The sequence below is a fragment of the Balaenoptera acutorostrata genome, chromosome 6, assembly GCF_949987535.1.
Source record: "Balaenoptera acutorostrata chromosome 6, mBalAcu1.1, whole genome shotgun sequence".
Classification (NCBI taxonomy): Eukaryota; Metazoa; Chordata; class Mammalia; order Artiodactyla; family Balaenopteridae; genus Balaenoptera; species Balaenoptera acutorostrata.
The window spans coordinates 38,458,160-38,480,297 of NC_080069.1; the positions used below are offsets into that span (position 1 = coordinate 38,458,160).

Genomic DNA, 22,138 nt, shown 5'->3' on the forward strand with positions numbered 1-22,138 from the left:
GCCTGGCTTCTCCTTCCCATGCGAGTATTGGTCACAGAATCACGTGATTTAGAGGAAACCGCCCTGGCCTCCCTCTAGGCTGACTGGCCTTCCCTTCTCGGAAGACAGGAAGGTCATCACTGGCACTGGCTGTGATGTAACCTGAGGCCTGTGCAGAACCCCATAGGGCTCACACTGGGGCGGGAGGATGGCATGGAGTGGGGTGTAAGAAAATTCTCGTGATGCTCTGTTAGTCACCCCGGTTGTGGGAAATGGGCACTCATGGCTGAATCAGTGGCAATCCAGGCTCTTGGCCAGAAGAACAAGTCTTTATGGCCAGGGAATCCCTCACCTCATGCATCACATATGCATACACACACTTATACACAATACACACATCACACACACACACTTATACACATATACACACATGCGTACACTCATACCCAAACGTATACATGTATATACACACATACACTTACACACATGCACATACACAGTTACATGTATGCGTGGGCACATGCACACGCCAGACACATACACATATACTCATGCAATACACTTGTGCACACTTGTGCATACACACACAGTATACACACATACACATGCACTCACAACACACCCACTACATTACAATATAAATACTTAGCAGAAGAATATAAAGGGCCCCAGTTGTGGTCAGAAGGCCTGACATTTAGTCTAAATTGTTAATAATTGAACGGTGCTGTTTGGTCTAAATCTCTTAAACTCTTTCCTTCCAGCCTCCAAAGAGCATGGTTGGATCACACCATCTGTAAGATCTCTTTTCATTGTAAAATTCTGTGATTTCGATGGGACAAGACACATTATTCACCAGGAGCTTGTCCCGGTCCTTTTGCTGTACTGCTGACAGGAACCCTGCAGGCTGGAGTCACAGCCTTTGGCGCCTGGCCAGGCCACCCTCACCAAGCGTCAGCCCCTCGAGTGACGGGCATCAGAGTCCAATCCCAGGGCAGCCTCTGCTGTAGGTACCTGTGAAGCTTCTTTCCTGCCCCTCCTCCCCGCTCCCACACACTTCTTTGATTCTTCTGGTCAAAGAATTGCCTTGTGAACAAGAGTCACGGGCAACCTTCTGAGGCTGGGCGTTTCAGCCAGGACTAGCTGCCGTTTCCTGGGGTCACTTCCAGCTCCGCCACGCACGTTTCCAGAGATGCAGATGGAAGGGGGCTGACTACTCCTTCAGTCCCCTTTCAGGGGCACCTCCCTGACCAGGCGTTCAGTGGGGACAGAAGTTTCTGTCCCTGACGTGGCCCCTGCCTGGCAGCTGCTGAGTCCTCTCACCAGCACGTGACCTTTGGCTGCAATGATAAAAGTGACCTCAACCTCAGGTGGCTGCCCAAAGCACAGTCACTGTCCCTGAAAATAGCCCCCTGAGAGCAAATTCCTCGGACAGTCGAGTTGAGCACCAAGGCTGGTTAGGGGAGCAGGCGCCAGCCCACCAAGCTCTGTGTCCCTGCTGTGGGCCTGGGGCTGGCGCCCATGATAGGCAATAGGTGCTCAGCAAACGTCTGGGGAATGGCGAATCAGAGCACGTTACCCTCATAAATGGTGTGGCCTAAGTTGTCAAGAATCCAAAGTCCTGGGGCTTCCCTGGTGGCGCAGTGGTTAAGAATCCGCCTGCCAATGCAGGGGACATGGGTTCGAGCCCTGGTCTGGGAAGATCCTGCATGCCACGGAGCAACTATGCCTGTGCGCCACAAGTACCGAGCCTGCGCGCTAGAGCCCACGAGCCACAACTACTGGGCCCGTGAGCCACAACTACTGAGCCCATGAGCCACAACTACTGAAGCCCGCGCGCCTAGAGCCCGTGCTCTGAAACAAGAGAAGCCACCACAATGAGAAGCCTGCGCACGTAACAGAGTAGTCCCTGCTCGCTGCAACTAGAGAAAGCCCACGCACAGCAACAAAGACCCAACATAGCCAAAAAAAAAAAAAAGAATCCAAAGTCCTTAAAAGACTATTGTTGCCATCCCAGGTATGAATTCAAACTGAAAAACGAACAAAAAAAACCCCAAAACACTGAACAATAAACAACAACAAAAAAGAAGCCAAACAAAATTCTCACCTCTTCCTCCCATGATAACCATTTTACAGGTTTTTTTAAAATAAAAAATATCAAATCTTCTAAAAAGCAATCTTTCATGTTTTTAATCCCCCCTTCCCCATAGTGGGGGGCACAGGCTTCGCTGGGCTGCTCTGAACACATGGGCAGTCCTGTATATTACTCAGCAGGCTTTACTGTTACCTGGATATTTTTAGGTTACAGCTTTATCTTTTTTCTCTTGTTCTTAAAAAATTGGGCTAAAATAAATATAACATTTTTTTTTCATTTTAACCACTTGTAACTGCATAGTGCAGTGGCAGTAAATACATTGACATTGGTGTGCAACCATCACCACTATTCACCTCCAGAACTTTTTTCACGTTGCAAAACTGCAACTATCCTTTTACTCTTAATGAAGCTTTTCAGCTCAGATCTACCCTTCGGTTTTACAGCCTGGCTGGCATCTAGCTGCTGCTGAGGCAGGAATAGCCAGGCCCAGCCTTTCATTTTGGAGTGGCTTTTCTGGGGTCACACCATCAGGGTTTGGTAAGACTGGTGCAGACTCTGGACACTGATAAAGCCAAATGTAGTTTTATGGTTTCAGGAAATCCTGTAGTTTTAATTGTAAACCCCTTTCTGCAAAAAAGACCACCCAGAGTTCTGATTCCTTTCCGAAGGTGTGGGATCCAGATTCTGGAAACAATCAGAACTCTCAGAAGTGCCCTCCAGCCCGTGCCAGGGAGGCTTCGGGTCCCTGGGATGCTCTTGCCCATAGGGGAACCTCAGGCACCCCAGGGCAGCCACAGCTCCCAGGGGATGAGGAACATGTTGCCCGAGTGCATTTTACAGCAACTCTAAGAGAAAGGGTCCATGAAGGGCTGCTTCTGGCTCCTAAGAACCTGTACCTTTTGATTCCCACTGTGGCTGCAGGAAGCGAGCTATGAATGGCCTGGTTTCTCCCCTTCTGCAGGAGGCAGAGCCGGCTACCCATGCTGGGGCTTTGCCAGGCAGTTTCAGCCTAACCAGAGTTCATGGCACTGAAGACCCCGAGATGCCGCCTGGAATGACCCCACAGCATTTCTCAGGGCAGGGCAGTGAGCTCAGTGGACCTTAAACTCTTCAAATTTGTGTAGTAATGATTCCTAAGTACGGCTTCAACATTTCAGGAGCTTAGGCGGCCCCATAACCTTACGGACAGGCACCTGCTTAAAACAAAAGTATAAAGACTCCTGCAGTCCTCTGCTTCATTGGCACAGCATCCTTCCCCTGCCCCTTCCTCCTGTTAACAGAACTCCCTTCTTGGGGGAAACTGCTCCTTTCCCAACACTGTCCTAGGGTCCCCAGGGCCAGGCCAATCTTGTGACTCTCTCTCTCCCAACCACTGGGATGGCTGCATGACCCAGACTGGAGCAGTCAGAATCCTTCTTTGGGATTTTACTTACTGAGGCTGCCAGAGGCAGCCCTTGCCTCCTGGGTCCTAGATCCTGGTGCCGGATCCTGCGATATGAAGCACTTTTGAAGCAGCAGAGATGAAGCTGACGTTCGGGAGGGAGTTGACTCACGAAAAGGAGGTTCTACTCCTCTAAGGCAATCACGATTTCAATTTCAGTGTCATCCTTTTGACGCATATTTACGTGTAGCTTTTAATTTTACTCCATTAATACTTCTTTTCTCCTTATAAAAGTAAATCATGTTTATTACGTACCATTTAGGCAAAACAGAAATGAATTCTACTGCCACAAACGTAGAGAAAATCACCCACATCATTGTAGTCTTTTTCCTTCCAATCTTTTTTCTTTGCCCATTTTTTTTTAAATCAGTCATGAGATTTTACTAAAAATGGGTTTTTTCATTAGAGCTTTTGTCACTTACAGCTACCATGCAGGTCAAAACTAGGGTTTCTAGTTGATGGCCCGCAGCAGTGTGGTCTCTAAGTAAAAAGATGGGCGGGAAGGTATGTATCTTTTGTAGCAAGTTTTCTCTTGCTCCGCAGGAGCTCCCTCCACCTTTGTATAGGAAGAAAGCTTCCCCTGTTCCCCCACTGCTGAGCCTAAATGATCCAATTTGGTTTGGGGGTTCATCCAAGGAAAATGGGAGGGGCCTCTTTTCTTTAAAGCAAAAATACACGTGAGGGACTTCTCTGGTGGTGCAGTGGTTAAGAATCTGCCTGCCAATGCAGGGGACACGGGTTTGAGCCCTGGTCTGGGAAGATCCCACATGCCGTGGAGCAACTAAGCTCGTGCGCTACAACTACTGAGCTTGTGCTCTAGAGCCTGCGTGCCACAACTACTGAAGCCCACGTGCCACAACTACTGAAGCCCGTGTGCCACAACTACTGAAGCCCGTGTGCCACAACTACTGAAGTCCGCATGCCTAGAGCCCATGCTCTGTAACAAGAGAAGCCACCGCAATGAAAAGCCTGCACACCGCAACGAAGAGTAGCCCCCGCTTGCTACAACTAGAGAAAGCCCGCACCAAGCAACAAAGACCCAACGCAGCCAAAAATAAATAAAAATAAAAATAAATAAATAAAAGAAATACATGTGAAATCACCTGAGCTCTTTCTGCTTCCCCACACCATTCCCAACTTTAGTAATAATTAAGCACCTAATAAACTGGGTTGATTTCCACCCCTGAGAGTTTAGGTTTAATCACTTTCTGGACTGGTTTGTCCCACGAGGTGGGGTACTGGCAAATGAAAACAAAACAAAGAAAAAGAATCCCTTTTGAATTAAACACCAACAAACTAATGCAACAAGCAACAGTTTATTTATTAAAAAAAAAAGGAAAAGAAAAAAAAGAACTAAAAAGAAAAGAAAACCTTTTTTTACTATATCTTATAGATTAAGTAAAAATACCTGTATTAATATATATGTATATACATACTGCATATATATATATACATATGATATAACATTAAAATTACATGCTTCTCAGGACAGAAGAATTAGGACATGTTCCCTTATTTCGATTTAAAACTCTATCACAATTTAAAATCACTGCAAGAAAACTTGCTTCCTTTATTTTCTTTTTGAGACTTCAAGTACAGGAAGTTATCAAACCAGGATCTAAATGTGCAGAACCATCTGCTATGCACAAATGACAACAAACTGCCACAAATCATGAGTCGGGGGTCTTCTGAATTCTCACACAGGTCTTGGCTCCCTACAACAGTGTCAGCCTTCTACCTGAGATGACAGGGGATGATGAAGCGTGACAGTCTGCAGGCTCCACGTGGGTGTTCACACTGACGTTGAAACAAAAGCAAACACAAACATGTCTTATCGTAGCAACAACACTGGCCATGAAATTGCTCTAGAGGAGGTTTCTTTCTCCCCTTTCCTTGTCAAAGGAAACAAAAAATTGCCAAAAAAACACAAAAAAACAACAAAAAAAACCTCGGGTGAAGCACCTCTGGCGATGATCAGCATACAGCAAGAGACAGAGAGGGAGCGTTTCTTTCGCGACAGCTCCGGGCTGACTTGGATGATTTCAAACACACCCTCTTCTGCAAAAGGCACTCACATATTGTCTGTTTATAAATCATACAGTGGGATTCCTTACATGGGAGTTTTTCCTACAAATATAAAAGAGATAAGCTGAGGACATGGTATAACAAAGAAAAGAGTATAAGAAATACACATTTTGGATAAATGTCCACTTTCTTTAAAAAGGACAATCAATATAATACTTTAAAAAAATTTCATTGAAAAGTTAGGAATTCCAGTAAAATTATCAGTAAGAAGCAAGGGACTAGAGGATGAGAGATGGAGGGAGGCTAGCTTTTCAAATGGCCAAAGGAAAGGATAGGGTCTGCTCTTAAACTAGAAAGACCATTCACACACAACGCAGTGTGTGAGAGGAGGGAGGTAGTAGCAGAGAAATAGGTGAAGCGGAAGGGAGGGTGGCGTCCTTCAGGATGTGGGCGTAGGAAGGGACGCGCCAGACTCTCCAGTGGGAAAGATGGGCTGTGTTCCCCTTGCCTCTGCAGTTGGAAGAGACCCTGCCCAAGCCAAAGGCTGCCCTCACCGGGACACGACCGAGCTAATGGAATTATAAGATGTGCCACTGTTGCAGCTTGAGGCGTAGGCCTCCTGGCCGTTGCTGTCGAGGTTGATTTTGAACACAGAGGACGCCTTCAGTAGGAAGTCCGCCGCATCCCGGCGCCCCAGCTCCCTCAGTTTGGACATGAGGATGCCGACCGTGCTCTCGGGGTAGGAGGTCCATTCCCGGAGCAGGGCGTGGACCGGGCTCGGGAGGAACTCCTTGGGAGACCCGTTATTGGTGTTGTACTTTGCCACAAGGTCGGGGAGACCCAAGTTCATGGCGAGAAGGCACCAGTCCTTCCCCATGGGATCGGGTGGGTCCAGCAGGCGACTGAGTTTCCTCCGGGTCAGGAGGTTCAGATCTGACGCATGGATGTCCATGCCCAGGCTGGCCTGTGAATAGACGTCGTGACAGCCGAAGCACATGATGCTGCTGAAGCTCTCCTTGTACCCGCCCATGGTGTTAGTCAGCGAGGTCTCCTTGAGGGTCTGTGCCCGGAAGAAGTCTCGCGGCTGGTAGATCATGACGGGCTCGTGGTGCTCTCTCAGCTGCTGGGGGCTCAGGTAGTGCTTCACCGTCAGCAGCCCGGGCAGCGTGGTGGCCATGACATTCTCGATGGTGCTGCACACCGAGTCCAGCAGGAGGCAGCACTTGATCTTTTCTGTCTCCAGACCGCGCACCTGGACCTCGATGCCCTGGCCGTGGTTGACCAGGAGCACCAGCAGCTCGGCCCCACGGTTGGCAATCTTGAAGCCGTTCACCCACAGGCGGATGTCCGCGTCTCCCTCCGCGCTCTGCTGGTGGATCCACCTGCACAGGTTCACCTGCACCTTGTGAAAGATGCCACACGGGAAGGGCGTGAGGTGCTCCACAGGGACGATGCGCACACCGCCGTAGACCCGCACCTCGTCCTCCTCATCCGTCCAGGACCGGTGCAGGTTGTCAGTCTTGATCAGGGCGGGGATGTCCACCATGGTACCGCTGCTCAGGTCCCGGGCGCAGATATCCATGGCATCTAGAATCTGCAGCAGCTCCTCCACGTCGCTGTCGGGCACCAGGCGCTGGACGTCCTCCATGGTGTAGCGGCCCCGGTAATGGTGCAGGGCCCGTGGAGTCTCGACGGAGAGCAGCTTCCCCAGAACGTTGGTGCAGAGCCAGCGGGGGTCTAGGAGCAGCACGTCCTGGACGGTTTCACTCTGCATGATGTTGATCTGCCAGAGGGGACAACGGGAAGTCACACATAGGAACATAAACGGCCAGATGCTTCAGCTGCTCAGAGCACTAAAGGGCCTGAGCAGGGATGAAATCTGTGCAGATATTGTAAGGAATGACTCAGCACATTCATATGGACAGATCTCAAAAATCAATACTGAGGCAAAAAACCAGCTTGGCAATGTCATAAGGGAGATTCTGAAAAGACTACCTTTGACCCTTATAAAAGGTCAATGTAATAAAAGACAGAGAGAGAGAGAGAGAGAGAGGGTAGCCAAATGCAATGGGTGATTTTTGACTGGATTCTGAATCCCCAAATAAATACACAAATGAATAAAATTAGTTATAAATGAAATTACTGGGACAAGTGGCAAACACTTGAATGAGGACTATAAATTCAACAGTAGTATTATATCAATGTTATGTTTCCAGGAAGTGATAATTAATTATATTGTGGTTATGTGGGAGAATGTCTTTCTCTTTAGGAGGTACAAGCTAAATATTTAGGGGTGAAAGGTCATGATGTTTGCAAAGCAAATAAATAAATAGAAGACAAAGAGATAAAGCAGATGTAGCAAAATGTAAGCAACTAGTTAAATTAGGTGTCGAGGATATGAGAAGATATTGTACTAGTCTTCCAACTTCTCTGAATGATTGAAATTTTTCAAAAAAGATTCAGAATGTTACAATATTAGACTGTTAGGTAAATTTTTAACACACATACATATAAAAAGGGTCTAGAAAGATACGCTACCATGACAGTGGTTGGCCCTGGAGTGGTGAGAGAGGAAAGTGGTGAGAGGTGGCCAAAAGGAACTTAAGCTTTTCCTGTCACATTCATTTCTTTAAAAAGCAGAAGTCAGAAAGAAAAAAAAAAGTGACAAAAAATAGAAGCAACTTTCCCCTTTACTGAACACTTAACCCTCCCTCCCTTCCCTCCCTATTCTGGGCTAGTTCTACAAAGAACGGTGATCCAAGGTGGACTCCATTCTCACGTGGAGGCTGAGACCCTGGACCTGTTTGCACCAGAAGTACTTTTCTCCCCACAGTCTGGTTTAAATCTTTGAGATGCCCTGTAGATATGATTCTGCTCAAAATTGAGACTTAGGGTGTACATTTCTGGAATGTGGAGCAGTATCTACTTAATTTTTGAAAAGGCATTTGGTGGAATACTGCCTGCAGTTCAGTCCTAGACACAACTATCTCCTCAGGGTCACAAAAGACAGACTGATAAACTGTCCCGTATTGGAGGAGACTAAGGAGACAGATGACTGAGTGCAGTGTGGGATCCTGAGCCGAAAAAAGACAGGACAACTGATGAAATCTGAATAAGATCCTTAGATTACTTACTAGAGGGCAGGAATAGTACTGGAGGAGGGGCTGGGGGGCCAATGAGAATGGGGGCCGCCTGATTTAGATTTCCCTTCTTTTTTATTCTGCCTTCATTTACTTATTAAAGTCTCAAGGGCAAGGAGGGATGTCGTGTCAAATAATGTGGATTAATTGCTATGAGCTAGAAAATTGGTGGCAAATGCCACAAGGCAAGAGAATACTGTATTAAAAAGAATGAGTTTATTATTATGGTTACAATATATATTTTTATATCTAGCACTATATTACAAGGTTAGGTTTGGTCCCTTGCTTATCCCCACCGTTGGATTCAATCACTTAAAGTACTGCTGGAGAGACCTTCAAGATGGCGGAGGAGTAAGACATGGAGCTTACCCTCCTCCCCACAAATACATCAGAAATACATCTACATGTGGAACAACTCCTACAGAACACCTACTGAACGCTGGTAGAAGACCTCAGACTTCCCAAAAGGCAAGAAACTCCCCATGTACCTGGGTAGGGTAAAAGAAAAAAGAAAAAACAGAGACAGAAGAATAGGGACAGGACCTGCACCTCAGGGACGGAGCTGTGAAGGAGGAAAAGTTTCCACACACTAGGAAGCCCCTTCACTGGTGGAGACAGGGGGTGGGCGGGGGGGGGGGGGAAGCTTCGGAGCCACGGAGGAGAGCGCAGCAACAGGGGTGCAGAGGGCAAAGCAGAGAGATTCCCGCACAGAGGATCGGTGCCGACCAGCACTCACCAGCCCGAGAGGCTTGTCTGCTCACCCGCCAGGACGGGTCGGGGCTGGGAGCTGAGGCTCGGGCTTTGGAGGTCAGACCCCAGGGAGAGGACTGGGGTTGGCTGAGTGAACACAGCCTGAAGGGGGCCAGTGCGCCACAGCTAGCCGGGAGGGAGTCCGGGAAAAAGTCTGGACCTGCCTAAGAGTCAAGAGACCATTGTTTCGGGATGCACGAGGAGAGGGGATTCAGAGCACCGCCTAAACGAGCTCCAGGGATGGGAGCAAGCCGCGGCTATCCGCCTGGACACCAGAGACAGGCATGAGATGCTAAGGCTGCTGCTGCAGCCAGCAAGAAACCTGTGTGCAAGCACAGGACACTATCCACACCTACCCTCCTGGGAGCCTGTGCAGCCCACCACTGCCAGGGTTCCGTGATCCAGGGACAACTTCCCCGGGAGAACACACGGCATGCCTCAGGCTGTTGCAAGGTCCCACCAGCCTCTGCCCACCACAGGCTCACCCCACATTCTGTACCTCCTTCCCCCTGGCCTGAGTGAGCCAGAGCACCCTAATCAGCTGCTACTTTAACCCCATCCTGTCTGAGCAAAGAATAGATGCCCTCAGGCGACCTACACGCAGAGGCGAGGCCAAACCCAAAGCTGAACCCCAGGAGCTGTGCGAACAAAGAAGAGAAAGGGAAATCTCTCCCAGCAACCTCAGGAGCAGCGGATTAAATCTCCACAATCAACTTGATGTGCCCTGCATCTCTGGAATACCTGAATAGAAAACAAACCATCCCAAAATTGAGGCGGTGGACTTTGGGAGCAACTGTAGACTTGGGGTTTGCTTTCTGCATCTAATTTTTTTTGGTTTTGTGTTTATTGTAGTTTAGTATTTAGAGATTATTATCATTGGTAGATTTATTTATTGATTTGGTTGCTCTCTTACTTTTTTTATATATATAGATATATATATATATTTTTTTCCTTTTTCTCTTTTTGTGAGGGTGTATGTGTATGCTTCTTTGGGTGATTTTGTCTGTATAGCCTTGCTTTTACCATTTGTCCTAGGGTTCTGTCTGTTTTTTCCTTTTTTAGTATAGTTTTTAGCACTTGTTATCATTGGTGGATTTGATTTTTTGGTTGCTCTCTTCTTTCTTTTTTTTAAATATTACTTAAAATTTTTTTTTAATTTTTAATAATTTTTTTATTTTAATAACTTTATTTTCCTTCCTTCCTCCCTCCCTCCCTCCCTTCCTCCCATTCTTTCTTTTTTTGTCCCTTTTCTTCTGAGCCATGTGGCTGACTTGGTGCTCTGGGCCAGGTGTCAGGCCTGTGCCTCTGAGGTGGGAGAGCCGAGTTCAGGACATTGGTCCACCAGAGACCTCCTGGCTCCATGTAATATCAAATGGCGAAAGCTCTCCCAGAGATCTCCATCTCGACGCTAAGACCCAGCTCCACTCAATGACCAGCAAGCTCCAGTGCTGGACACCTTAGGCCAAACAACTAGCAAGACAGGAACATAAACCCACCCATTAGCAGAGAGACTGCCTAAAATCATAATAAGGTCACAGTTACTCCAAAACATACCACTGGACACGGTCCTGCCCACCAGAAAGACAAGATCCAGCCTCATCCACCAGAACACAGGCACTAGTCCCCTCCACCAGGAAGCCTACACAACCCACTGAACCAACCTTAGGCACTGGGGGAAGACACCAAAAACAATAGGGACTACAAACCTGCAGACTGCGAAAAGGAGACTCTAAACACAGTAAGTTAAGCAAAATGAGAAGACAGAGAAACACACAGCAGATGAAGGAGCAAGGTAAAAACCCACCAGATCAAACAAATGAAGAGGAAATAGGCAGTCTACCTGAAAAAGGATTCAGAGTAATGATAGTAAAGATGATCCAAAATCTTGGAAATAGAATGGAGAAAATACAAGAAACGTTTAACAAGGACCTGGAAGACCTAAAGAGCAAACAAACAGTGATGAACAACACAATAAATGAAATTAAAAATTCTCTAGAAAGAATCAATAGCAGAATAACTGAGGCAGAAGAACTGATAAGTGACCTGGAAGATAAAATAGTGGAAATAACTACCACAGAGCAGAATAAAGAAAAAAGAATGAAAAGAATTGAGGACAGTCTCAAAGACCTCTGGGACAACATTAAACGCACCAACATTCGAAGTATAGTGGTCCCAGAAAAGAAAAGAAAAAGAAAGGGACTGAGAAAGTATTTGAAGAGATTATAGTTGAAAAATTCCCTAATACGAAAAAGGAAATAGTCAGTCAAGTCCAGGAAGCACAGAGAGTCCCATACAGGATAAATCCAAGGAGAAACATGACAAGATACATACTAATAAAACTATCAAAAATTAAATACAAAGAAAAAATATTAAAAGCAGAATGGGAAAAGCAACTATTAACATACAAGGGAATTCCCAAAAGGTTAATAGTTGATCTTTCAGCAGAAACTCTGTAAGCCAGAGGGAGTGGCAGAACATATTTAAAGTGATGAAAGGGAAAAACCTACAACCAAGATTACTCTACCCAGCAAGGATCTCATTCAGATTCGATGGAGAAATTAAAACCTTTACAGACAAGCAAAAGCTGAGAGAGTTCAGCACCACCAAACCAGCTTTACAACAAAGGCTAAAGGAACTTCTCTAGGCAGGAAAAACAAAAGAAGGAAAAGACCTACAATAACAAACTCAAAACAATTAAGAAAATGGTAATAGAAACATACATATCGATAATTACCTTAAATGTAAATGGATTAAATGGTCCAAACGAAAGACAAAGACTGGCTGAACGGATACAAAAACAAGAACTGTATATATGCTGTCTACAAGAGACCCACTTCAGATCTAGTGACACATACAGACTGAAAGTGAGGGGATGGAAAAAGATATTCCATGCAAATGGAAATCAAAAGAAAGCTGGAGTAGCAATTCTCATATCTGACAAAAGAGACTTTAATATAAAGACTATTTCAAGAGACAAAGAAGGACACTACATAATGATCCAGGGATCAATCCAAGAAGAAGATATAACAACTGTAAATATTTATGCACCCAACATAGGAGCACCTCAATACATAAGGCAAATACTAACAGCCATAAAAGGGGAAATCGACAGTAACACAATCATAGTAGGGGACTTTAACACCCCACTTTCACCAATGGACAGATCATCCAAAATGAAAATAAATAAGGAAACACAGCTTTAAATGATACATTAAACAAGATGGACTTAATTGATATTTATAGGACATTCCATCCAAAAACAAAAGAATACACTTTCTTCTCAAGTGCTCATGGAACATTCTCCCGGATAGATCATATCTTAGGTCACAAATCAAGCCTTGGTAAATTTAAGAAAATTGAAATCATATCAAGTATCTTTTCTGACCACAACGCTATGAGACTAGATATCAATTACAGGAAAAAATCTGTAAAGAATACAAACACATGGAGGATAAACAATACACTACTAAATAACGAAGAGGTCACTGAAGAAATCAAAGAGGAAATCAAAAAATACCTAGAAACAAATGACAATGAAAACAGGATGACCCAAAACCTATGGGATGCAGCAAAAGCGGTTCTAAGAGGGAGGTTTATAGCAATACAATACTACCTCAAGAAAGAAGAAACATCTTAAATTAACAAGCTTATCTTACACCTAAAGCAATTAAAGAAAGAAGAACAAAAAAACCCAAATTTAGCAGAAGGAAAGAAATCATAAAGATCAGATCAGAAATAAATGAAAAAGAAATGAAGGAAACGGTACCAAAGATCAATAAAACTAAAAGCTGGTTCTTCGAGAAGATAAACAAAATTGATAAACCATTAGCCAGACTCATCAAGAAAAAAGAGGAGAAGACTCAAATCAATAGAATTAGAAATGAAAAAGGAGAAGTAACAACTGACACTGCAGAAATACAAAGGATCATGAGAGATTACTACAAGCAACTCTATGCCAATAAAATGGACAACCTGGAAGAAATGGACAAATTCTTAGAAAAGCAAACCTTCCAAGACTGAACCAGGAAGAAATAGAAAATATGAACAGACCAATCACAAGCACTGAAATTGAGACTGTGATTAAAAATCTTCCAACAAACAAAAGCCCAGGACCAGATGGCTTCACAGGTGAATTCTATCAAACATTTAGAGAAGAGCTAACACCTATCTTTCTCAAACTCTTCCAAAATATAGCAGAGGGAGGAACACTCCCAAATTGATTCTATGAGGCCACCATAACCCTGATACCAAAACCAGACAAAGATGTCACAAAGAAAGAAAACTACAGGCCAATATCACTGCTGAACATAGATGCAAAAATCCTCAACAAAATACTAGCAAAGAGAATCCAACAGCACATTAAAAGGATCATACACCATGATCAAGTGGGGTTTACCCCAGGAATGCAAGGATTCTTCAATATATGCAAATCAATCAATGTGATAAACTATATTAACAAACTGAAGGAGAAAAACCAAACCATATTAACAAACTAAAGGAGAAAAACCATATGATCATCTCAGCAGATGCAGAAAGCTTTCGACAAAATTCAACACCCATTTATGATAAAAACCGTTCAGAAAGTAGGCACAGAGGGAACTTAGCTCAACATAATAAAGGCCATATATGACAAACCCACAGCCAACATTGTTCTCAATGGTGAAAAACTGAAACCATTTCCTCTAAGATCAGGAACAAGACAAGGTTGTCCACTCTCCCCACTATTATTCAACATAGTTTTGGAAGTTTTAGCCACAGGAATCAGAGAAGAAAAAGAAGTAAAAGGAATCCAAGACAGAAAAGAAGAAGTAAAGCTGTCACTGTTTGCAGATGACATGACGCTATACACAGAGAATCCTAAAGATGCTACCAGAAAACTACTAGAGCTAATCAATGAATTTGGTAAAGTAGCAGGATACAAAATTAATGAACAGAAATCTCTTGCATTCCTATATACTAATGAATGAAATACCTAGGAATAAACCTACCTAAGGAGACAAAAGACCTGTATGCAGAAAACTATAAGACACTGATGAAAGAAAAAAGATGATACAAACAGATGGAGAGATATACCATGTTCTTTGATTGGAAGAATCAACATTGTGAAAATGACTGTACTACCCAAAGCAATCTACAGATTCAATGCAATCCCTATCAAACTACCAATGGCATTTTTCACAGAACTAGAACAAAAAGTTTCACAATTTCTTTGGAAACACAAAAGACCCTGAATGGCCAATGCAATCTTGAGAAAGAAAAACAGGGCTGGAGGAATCAGGCTCCCTGACTTCAGACTATACTACAAAGCTACAGTAATCAAGACAGTATGGTACTGGCACAAAAAGAGAAATATAGATCAATGGAATAGGATAGAAAGGCCAGAGATAAACCCACGCACATATGGTCACCTTATTTTTGATAAAGGAGGCAAGAATATATAATGGAGAAAAGACAGCCTCTTCAATAAGTGGTGCTGGGAAAACTGGACAGCTGTATGTAAAAGAATGAAATTAGAACACTCCCTAACACCATACACAAAAATAAACTCAAAATGGATTAAAGACCTAAATGTAAGGACAGACACTATCAATCAATGTCTATAGGCAGAACACTGTATGACATAAATCACAGCAAGAACCTTTTTGACACACCTCCTAGAGCAATGGCAATAAAAACAAAAATAAACAAATGGGTCCTAATGAATCTTAAAAGCTTTTGCACAGCAAAGGAAAACATAAACAAGATGAAAAGACAACCCTCAGAATGGGAGAGAACATTTGCAAATGAAGCAACTGACAAAGGATTAATCTCCAAAATGTAAAAGCAGCTCATGCAGCTCAATATCAAAAAAACAAACAACCCAATCCAAAAATGGGCAGAAGACCTAAATAGACATTTCTCCAAAGAAGATATACAGACAGCCAACAAACACATGGAAGAATGCTCAACATCACTAATCATTAGAGAAATGCAAATCAAAACTACAATGAGGTATCACCTCACACCAGTCAGAATGGCCATGCTCAAAAAATCTACAAACAATAAATGCTGGAGAGGGTGTGGAGAAAAGGGAACCCTCTTGCACCGTTGGTGGGAATGTAAATTGATACAACCACTATGGAGAACATTATGGAGGTGCCTTAAAAAACTAAAAATAGAACTACCACATGACCCAGGAATCCCACTACTGGGCATATACTTTGAGAAAACCATAATTCAAAAAGAGTCATGTACCACAATGTTCATTGCAGCTCTATTTACAATAGCCAGGACATGGGAGCAACCTAAATGCCCATAGACAGATGAATGGATAACGAAGATGTGGCACGTATATACAATGGAATATTACTCAGCCATAAAAAGAAATGAAATTGAGTTATTTGTAGTGAGGTGGATGGACCTAGAGTCTGTCATACAGAGTGAAGTAAGTCAGAAAGAGAAAAACAAATACCGTATGCTAACACACATATATGGAACCAAAAAAAAAAAGAAAATGGTTCTGAAGAACCTAGTGGCAGGACAGGAATAAAGACGCAGACATAGAGAATGGACTTGAGGACATGGGGAGGGGGAAGGGTAAACTGGGAAGAAGTGAGAGAGTGGCATTGACATATATACACTACCAAATGTAAAATAGTTAGCTAGTGGGAAGCAGCCGCATAGCACAAGGAGATCAGCTCCGTGCTTTGTGACCACCTAGAGGGGTGGGATAGGGAGGGTGGAGGGAGACGCAAGAGGGAGGGGATATGGGGATATATGTATACATATAACTGATTCACTTTGTTATAAAGCAGAAACTAACACACCATTGTAAAGCAATTATACTCCAATAAAGATGTTACCAAAAAAAAAAAAAAAAAGATAAAGTACTGCTGGAGGGGCCAGTAGATTAGCCTGTAGTTTCATTGGAATTCAAAGACTGACACAATCACTGCTTGAGGCTCTAGTTTTTAGGGTCACTGGCTTCTTGATTCAAGTAGAATTTCAAACCTATGTAATCCATGGCCAAGGGCCCCACATGGCACCTGAGACTGGGCAGGGAAGCTTCTGGTTTGTAAAATTCCTGGAACTGCTTCTGGTTTTTCATATTTAGAACTGTTCTTCTTGGCCCATACTAGCTTACACTGTCTCCTGATTTCACATGATGGAAGAATGTGAAGGCTATGCGCCCTTGAGAGGGAAAGGCAGCATACGAAGCAATTAGAACAGGGTTCCCAAACTGCACCCCAGAGCTGAACCAGGAAGAGAGATTCCTATTTCTTGGTCATTTCTGGGGATCACTGCGTGCCGTGTCTTAGTGTCTCCAGATGCTCTCTCCCTGAAGATACGTCACTACTATATCTTGATTGTCTGTGAGGCCAAGAGGTCTGTTTGGAGCTGATACACTCCATGGAGAGCAGCCATCCTGAAGACTGTAGGAATCACAGCTAAGCATCAGCTGCCCCAGGGAGAGAGAGGAGAGGCCCAGTCACCCAGTGTAGCAGGAACTGTGCTCCCAAACTAAGAGAAGCCGGAAAACAAACCGACCAAAGCAAGACAAAACAACAGCTCTTAAGGTGAACAGGAGAGCAAAGAACCGCAGTTCGGGGAATCACTCGAGGCTTCCTGTGATAGTCACACGTCTGGAAACATCATGGGTAGTGGGCAGTTGCCACTCGGCCTCTGCGGCTCATCCCACCTTCAGACACTGGAAATGCATCCCAGGGCCCCCGCCCAGACCCTTGCCAGGGCTGGAGCCCTCACCTCGCCGGCACTGTGGAGCTGCTGGGCGATGTGCCGGAGGTCCGCCTCGCTGGCCAGGGGGTTCAGCTGGTCCTGCACGTCGTACACAAACTGCTGCAATGACATCAGCTGGTTGGGTCCGTTGAGCTTCCTCCAGGAGGGCAGCGTGGAGATGATTTTCTCACACAGGTGAGTCATTGGAGGGCAGACCTAGAACATGCAGAACAGGCAGGTCAACGCACAGCTGTGGGGACTCAGGAGGAGCCGGGATAAAACAATGCCGCTCACATCTGCACTGTTGCATGTAATTCTTTGGATGCACCAGTGCTTTTTGGGTAAGTACTGGGGCAGTTTTGTTTTTTCAGTGTTGCCTTTAAGCAGAATCTATTTAACAAATATAAAATTTTATAGAGGCTTTCATTTCCACTGCTCGTTTTAAATAGATGGCAAGGCTTCACAAAAAATGGCTTTGAAATTGTGGACTCAATTAACTAACATTCACTAACTCCTAATGTTTTCCTCCCTCCCTCTCTTGGAGTGAGGGTTTCAGCCAGGTGATGGCCACTTTATGAACAAAGAGACAGGAAAAGAGAGTAAGTATCATTATCAATATTAAATGGCTTTTTACCAGTAAATTAGGTATTCATGGGGATTACTGTTGAAATATTTCAAATTTGATTAATTCTTGGTAATTGGCTTGAAATGAGTTTTTTTTTTAATTTTTTTAATTTATTTATGGCTGTGTTGGGTCTTTGTTTCTGTGCGAGGGCTTTCTCTAGCTGCGGCAAGCGGGGGCCACTCTTCATCGCAGTGCTCAGGCCTCTCACTATCGCGGCCTCTCTTGTTGCGGAGCACAGGCTCCAGACGCACAGGCTCAGCAATTGTGGCTCACGAGCCTAGTCGCTCCACGGCATGTGGGATCTTCCCAGACCAGGGCTCGAACCCACGTCCCCTGCATTGGCAGACAGATTCTCAACCACTGCGCCACCAGGGAAGCCCTTGAAATGAGTTTTTAATCTCTTAACTTGGTTAAATAAATCAGTCTGTTACAGACTCATAATCAGCACACTTTCCTAATTAAAAACCCCATGAGCCATACACGGCACTGCATCATTAATCAGGCAGTCCCTTCTCGAATCTCATCTTTTACACCCCCTACATTCCACTCCCTATTCAACGAACAATATTCCCAGGGATAAAGGCAGTTTGTTTGGTGAGCTTCATCTGCCCGACCGCAGGAGTTGGGGGTGCGCGGGAGGTGAAGCAGACATCATGTGAAGCCACACCCCAGCTCAAGACTCTTCAGGGAGCACAGGCCCTCATCCCACCTGGTGAGCAGGTGCTGAGCCGGTCACAGACCACTGTTCCCGATCGCCACCCACTGGTTTCCGTGACCAGGTTCTCCAAGGCCCTCCAGGCTTACCCCCTGCCCACTGACTCTGCCGTAGTGTAGCCCCCTTTAGAAAGCGAGGGTCAAGCTTCACGAGGGAGGAGAGGGTTCCTGAAAGTTCCAAAAGCATGCCTAGAACTGGAGTCTGGTATTGTAAGCACGGCACTTCTATCAGGCAAACGGTGACTTATAACTAAAGACGGCACCTGCCAGGCAGGGGAGCGAGAGCCATGTCCTCCCTGTTACACTCGAGCTTAGAAGCAGGAACAGTCCCTGGAGCATTTTTTTTTAGGATTTTTCTATTGGGATATTTGCCCATTTCTTACCCATTTCAGACAGCTTTTTGAATATTATGGATAGCAACCTTTTATATGCCAGGGGCATTGAGAATATTTTTTTCCCAATCTATCTCACCTTTTAACTTTGTTTACGGAATTTATTTGCCAGAAAAAGCTTCTATGTTGTCAAATGTATTTGACAAAATGTTGGTGTATTTTCTTTGAAAACTTCTGAGGTTTTCTATCTTGACTTAAAAGGTTTCTCAAAGCACTCCTAAGTTATTTTAAACATAAATTATCTTGCATTTCCATCAAGATATTGCTTTATTTTTTACATTTAAAAGCTTTAATCTGCCTACAGTCTATTTTTGGGCTACGTAGTGAGCAGGAGTTCAACCTAGTTTCCTTCTAGGCAAATAGCCAGTTGTGCCAGATCACTGATTAAATAAACATTTTCCCCATTAAATTTAAATAACATCTATGTCCTCTATTAAATTTCTGCAGATGTTCTGATTTACTTCAACACTCACTAATCTATTCCAGTTATTTATTGGTTTATTGATTACAGAGCCTTTATAACATGTTTCATTTATTCTTCTATTGAAATTTTAAGACAAAAACCCAATCTCCTCAATCCCATTCAGATGCTAACTGGAACTGTATAAAGTTTATATAACTTGGGAAAATGAAACACAGTAATAAAATCTTGCCATCCAAGAACACCATCTCATTCCATTTGGACAGCTATTATTTTATGCTCTTCAGTGAATTTTGTTGGTGACTGTTTTTCTACTTTTCTGCATTTCCCAAATATTTCACAATAAGTCACTTTTGAATTGCTTTTGTAATTTCTAACAAACAATTTTACTTTTAAACAGACAACCAAAACTGTCAGAATTTCATACACTCTAACCTTGTCCATAACAACGCTTCATCTCAAGGCCATCTCCTTGTTTCTCTACTCTTCCTTCCTTACCCCAGGGTAACAGGATAAAAACATGGCCACGCAGACACCGCGTGCTGGGTCCCATGAAAACCAGACCAAACCCAGAGGGCCACACAAAGAGGCCCAACTCCCGGGTCACTGGATGGTCCGGGGGAAGGTTGGGTCCAGCCCTCCCCAGGTATACTCACCGAAACAATCTGGCTCCGTATTTCTTGCAGGTGATTTCGAAGTACCTTCATGTCCTTAGACCCAGAAGCCCCGGCATCCAGAACAAACAGCTTATTTGAAATGTGAAGATCGTTCCCAAACCTAAGGGAAGAGCAGTGACCGCCTCAGAGTGACGCAGTCTCACCGGGTGTTTCCACAGAGGGCCAGGCTCCTGCTGGCCCAAAAAGCTGGTGGGAGGCAAGGAAGTTCTGGTGGCCTTGCAGGGACACCCCGCACCTGCTGTTGGCTGGACTCTGTAATGTCTCCCTGGGGTGGAGGCCTGGGACACCGCCTGCTCCAGGTGCAGACAGGCGCCCCAGCTTCCACAAAACGGGGGAAACAGCTTCCCCCGACGCAGGAACGGGGAGGCCTAATGCACTCACTTTACAAGGCAGGAGAAGAGATGCTGCTGCAGGTTGATGGAGTGAGAACAGAGGGATGAGTATGAAATAACACCTTAGGTCTAAAATATTAGTAGAAGCCCTATTTTTCACATCAGGAAGATAACAGAGAAGTGTTGTCAGTTGATAAACCAAGAATTCAAATTACTAGCATATTAAACAGAAATGCAGGTTCAAACTTTTTTGGGGATAGACACAAAGTAAAAATAGATACTTTTACATTGTGATTCTGTGCACATCCATATTTATAAGTGAAAAAAAAGTTTTCCAAAAATACTTGACACAAAATGCACTCTGATATTTTCCATCACGTCCTTCTCCCCTCCACTCCACTCCAGACCTCCTAAATGAATTTCATGATCCACTAGCGGGTTGCAACTTACATTTTGAGGAATACTGATGGATGTTCTCACCAAAAAAAAAAAAAAAAAACAATAAATGGGTGAGGTGACGGATGTGTTAATTAACGAGATGGAGAGAATCCTTTCACATTGTATACATACATCAAATCACCACTTCATACAATTTAAGTATCTTACAATTTCACTTGTCAATTATTCCTCCCTAGAGCTGAAAAAAAATACATAAAACAACTAAAAGGAGTTACCTCTGGGCAGTGGTACTCAGGGGTGAGGACAGAAGTGAGAAGGCCGCTGATTTTTATTATGTGCCCTTTACTTCTGTTTGATTTGTTATTATGTGTATTTGTGGCTTTGGTAAAAAAAATTCGACCAAGCCAAAGAGGCCTTTCAGTACTTTAATTCCTTTCTCTGGGTCACATGACGTTGGCTGTATCACCCCTGAAGATGCAGCAGCCGACTTACCTGTTCCTGACCTCTTTTAGCAACGAGGTGTCTTTGTCATATCCGAACTCGCCTCCAGCTAGACGAGGAATGTTCATGATGTCGGCGTGGGTGGCCACCAGGACAACTCGGAGTGGGTTCTTCAGCTTGCCACCAAAGGCTGAGGGCAGAGAGCAAACCGTTTCACAGGTGGGTCCTCCATCCTGCCCAGGTGAGGTTGGGTGCTCTGCCTGAGGCCTGGGCCGTCTCGCCAGGCGGACATGCAACTTTGCCCGCAGACCTGAGGGCCCCAGGCCTGCTGCTAGGAGTGACCTCTGGAAGGCCTAGGCCTGGCCCAGAATGGAATGAGCGTATTTCCTGGGCCTCCAGGAAGATTGCTCTGAAGTGAACTAGAAGCGACCACAGGGCATAAGGCAGCTTCTCAGATCTTCCTCCAAATAGGCCTTGTTTGCATGGTGAGGAGAGATCTAACCTCTGACCAGGGGGACACCTTTTATAAGACCAGAGCAAGCCCGCTGAATGCAGCACCAGCACAGAAATGGTTCAGAAGGGAGACTCCTGCAGTTCACACAGGCAGAGAGCCTCTCACTTATGGGCGTGTTTAAAACGAAAACATGAAAAAGAATGAGAAAGAAAGAGGCAAAATTGGAGGTACCCTGAGGGGAATTAGCCCAATTTATTTTATTATTGTAAGCTTTTCAAAAAAAAATGACTGCTGAGGTTTGCATTTCATCAGGGAAGGCTGCTTCTTTTTTTGTATGAAAAGAACAAAATAAGTCTGTCCATGCTGTCTTTTCCTCTAGGGATAAGGCTAAGATAATGCATTCAGTTATCATGGTTCCTTTTCTTTCATTTTTGATGGAACTACAGAACGAAGGAGAGTTCATTCTATTAATTATGTACCCATTAGGTAAGGCACAGTAGCTGTCAAAGGAGGTATTCCACTTTGCACCTAACAGAAATG

General features: G+C 44.4%; 1 protein-coding gene across 4 annotated transcripts in view; it reads right to left on the reverse strand.

The window, feature by feature from the left end:
• Positions 1-4,925: 4,925 nt before the first annotated feature.
• Positions 4,926-22,138, reverse strand: part of DAPK1 (death associated protein kinase 1) — a 210,895-nt gene continuing 193,682 nt past the window's right edge. For 3 of the 4 annotated variants that reach the window (XM_057549198.1, XM_057549199.1, XM_007176962.2), the window contains exons 23-27: positions 21,196-21,334; positions 19,952-20,072; positions 17,171-17,359; positions 6,092-7,320; positions 4,926-5,639 (exon numbers count right to left, since the gene is read on the reverse strand). In XM_057549198.1, coding sequence (XP_057405181.1) covers positions 5,606-5,639; positions 6,092-7,320; positions 17,171-17,359; positions 19,952-20,072; positions 21,196-21,334 — 1,712 coding nt within the window. In that variant the 3' untranslated portion in view covers positions 4,926-5,605. Of the gene's footprint in view, positions 7,321-17,170; positions 17,360-19,951; positions 20,073-21,195; positions 21,335-22,138 lie in introns of all 4 variants that reach the window. The other variant, XM_057549201.1, reaches the window with a different exon arrangement.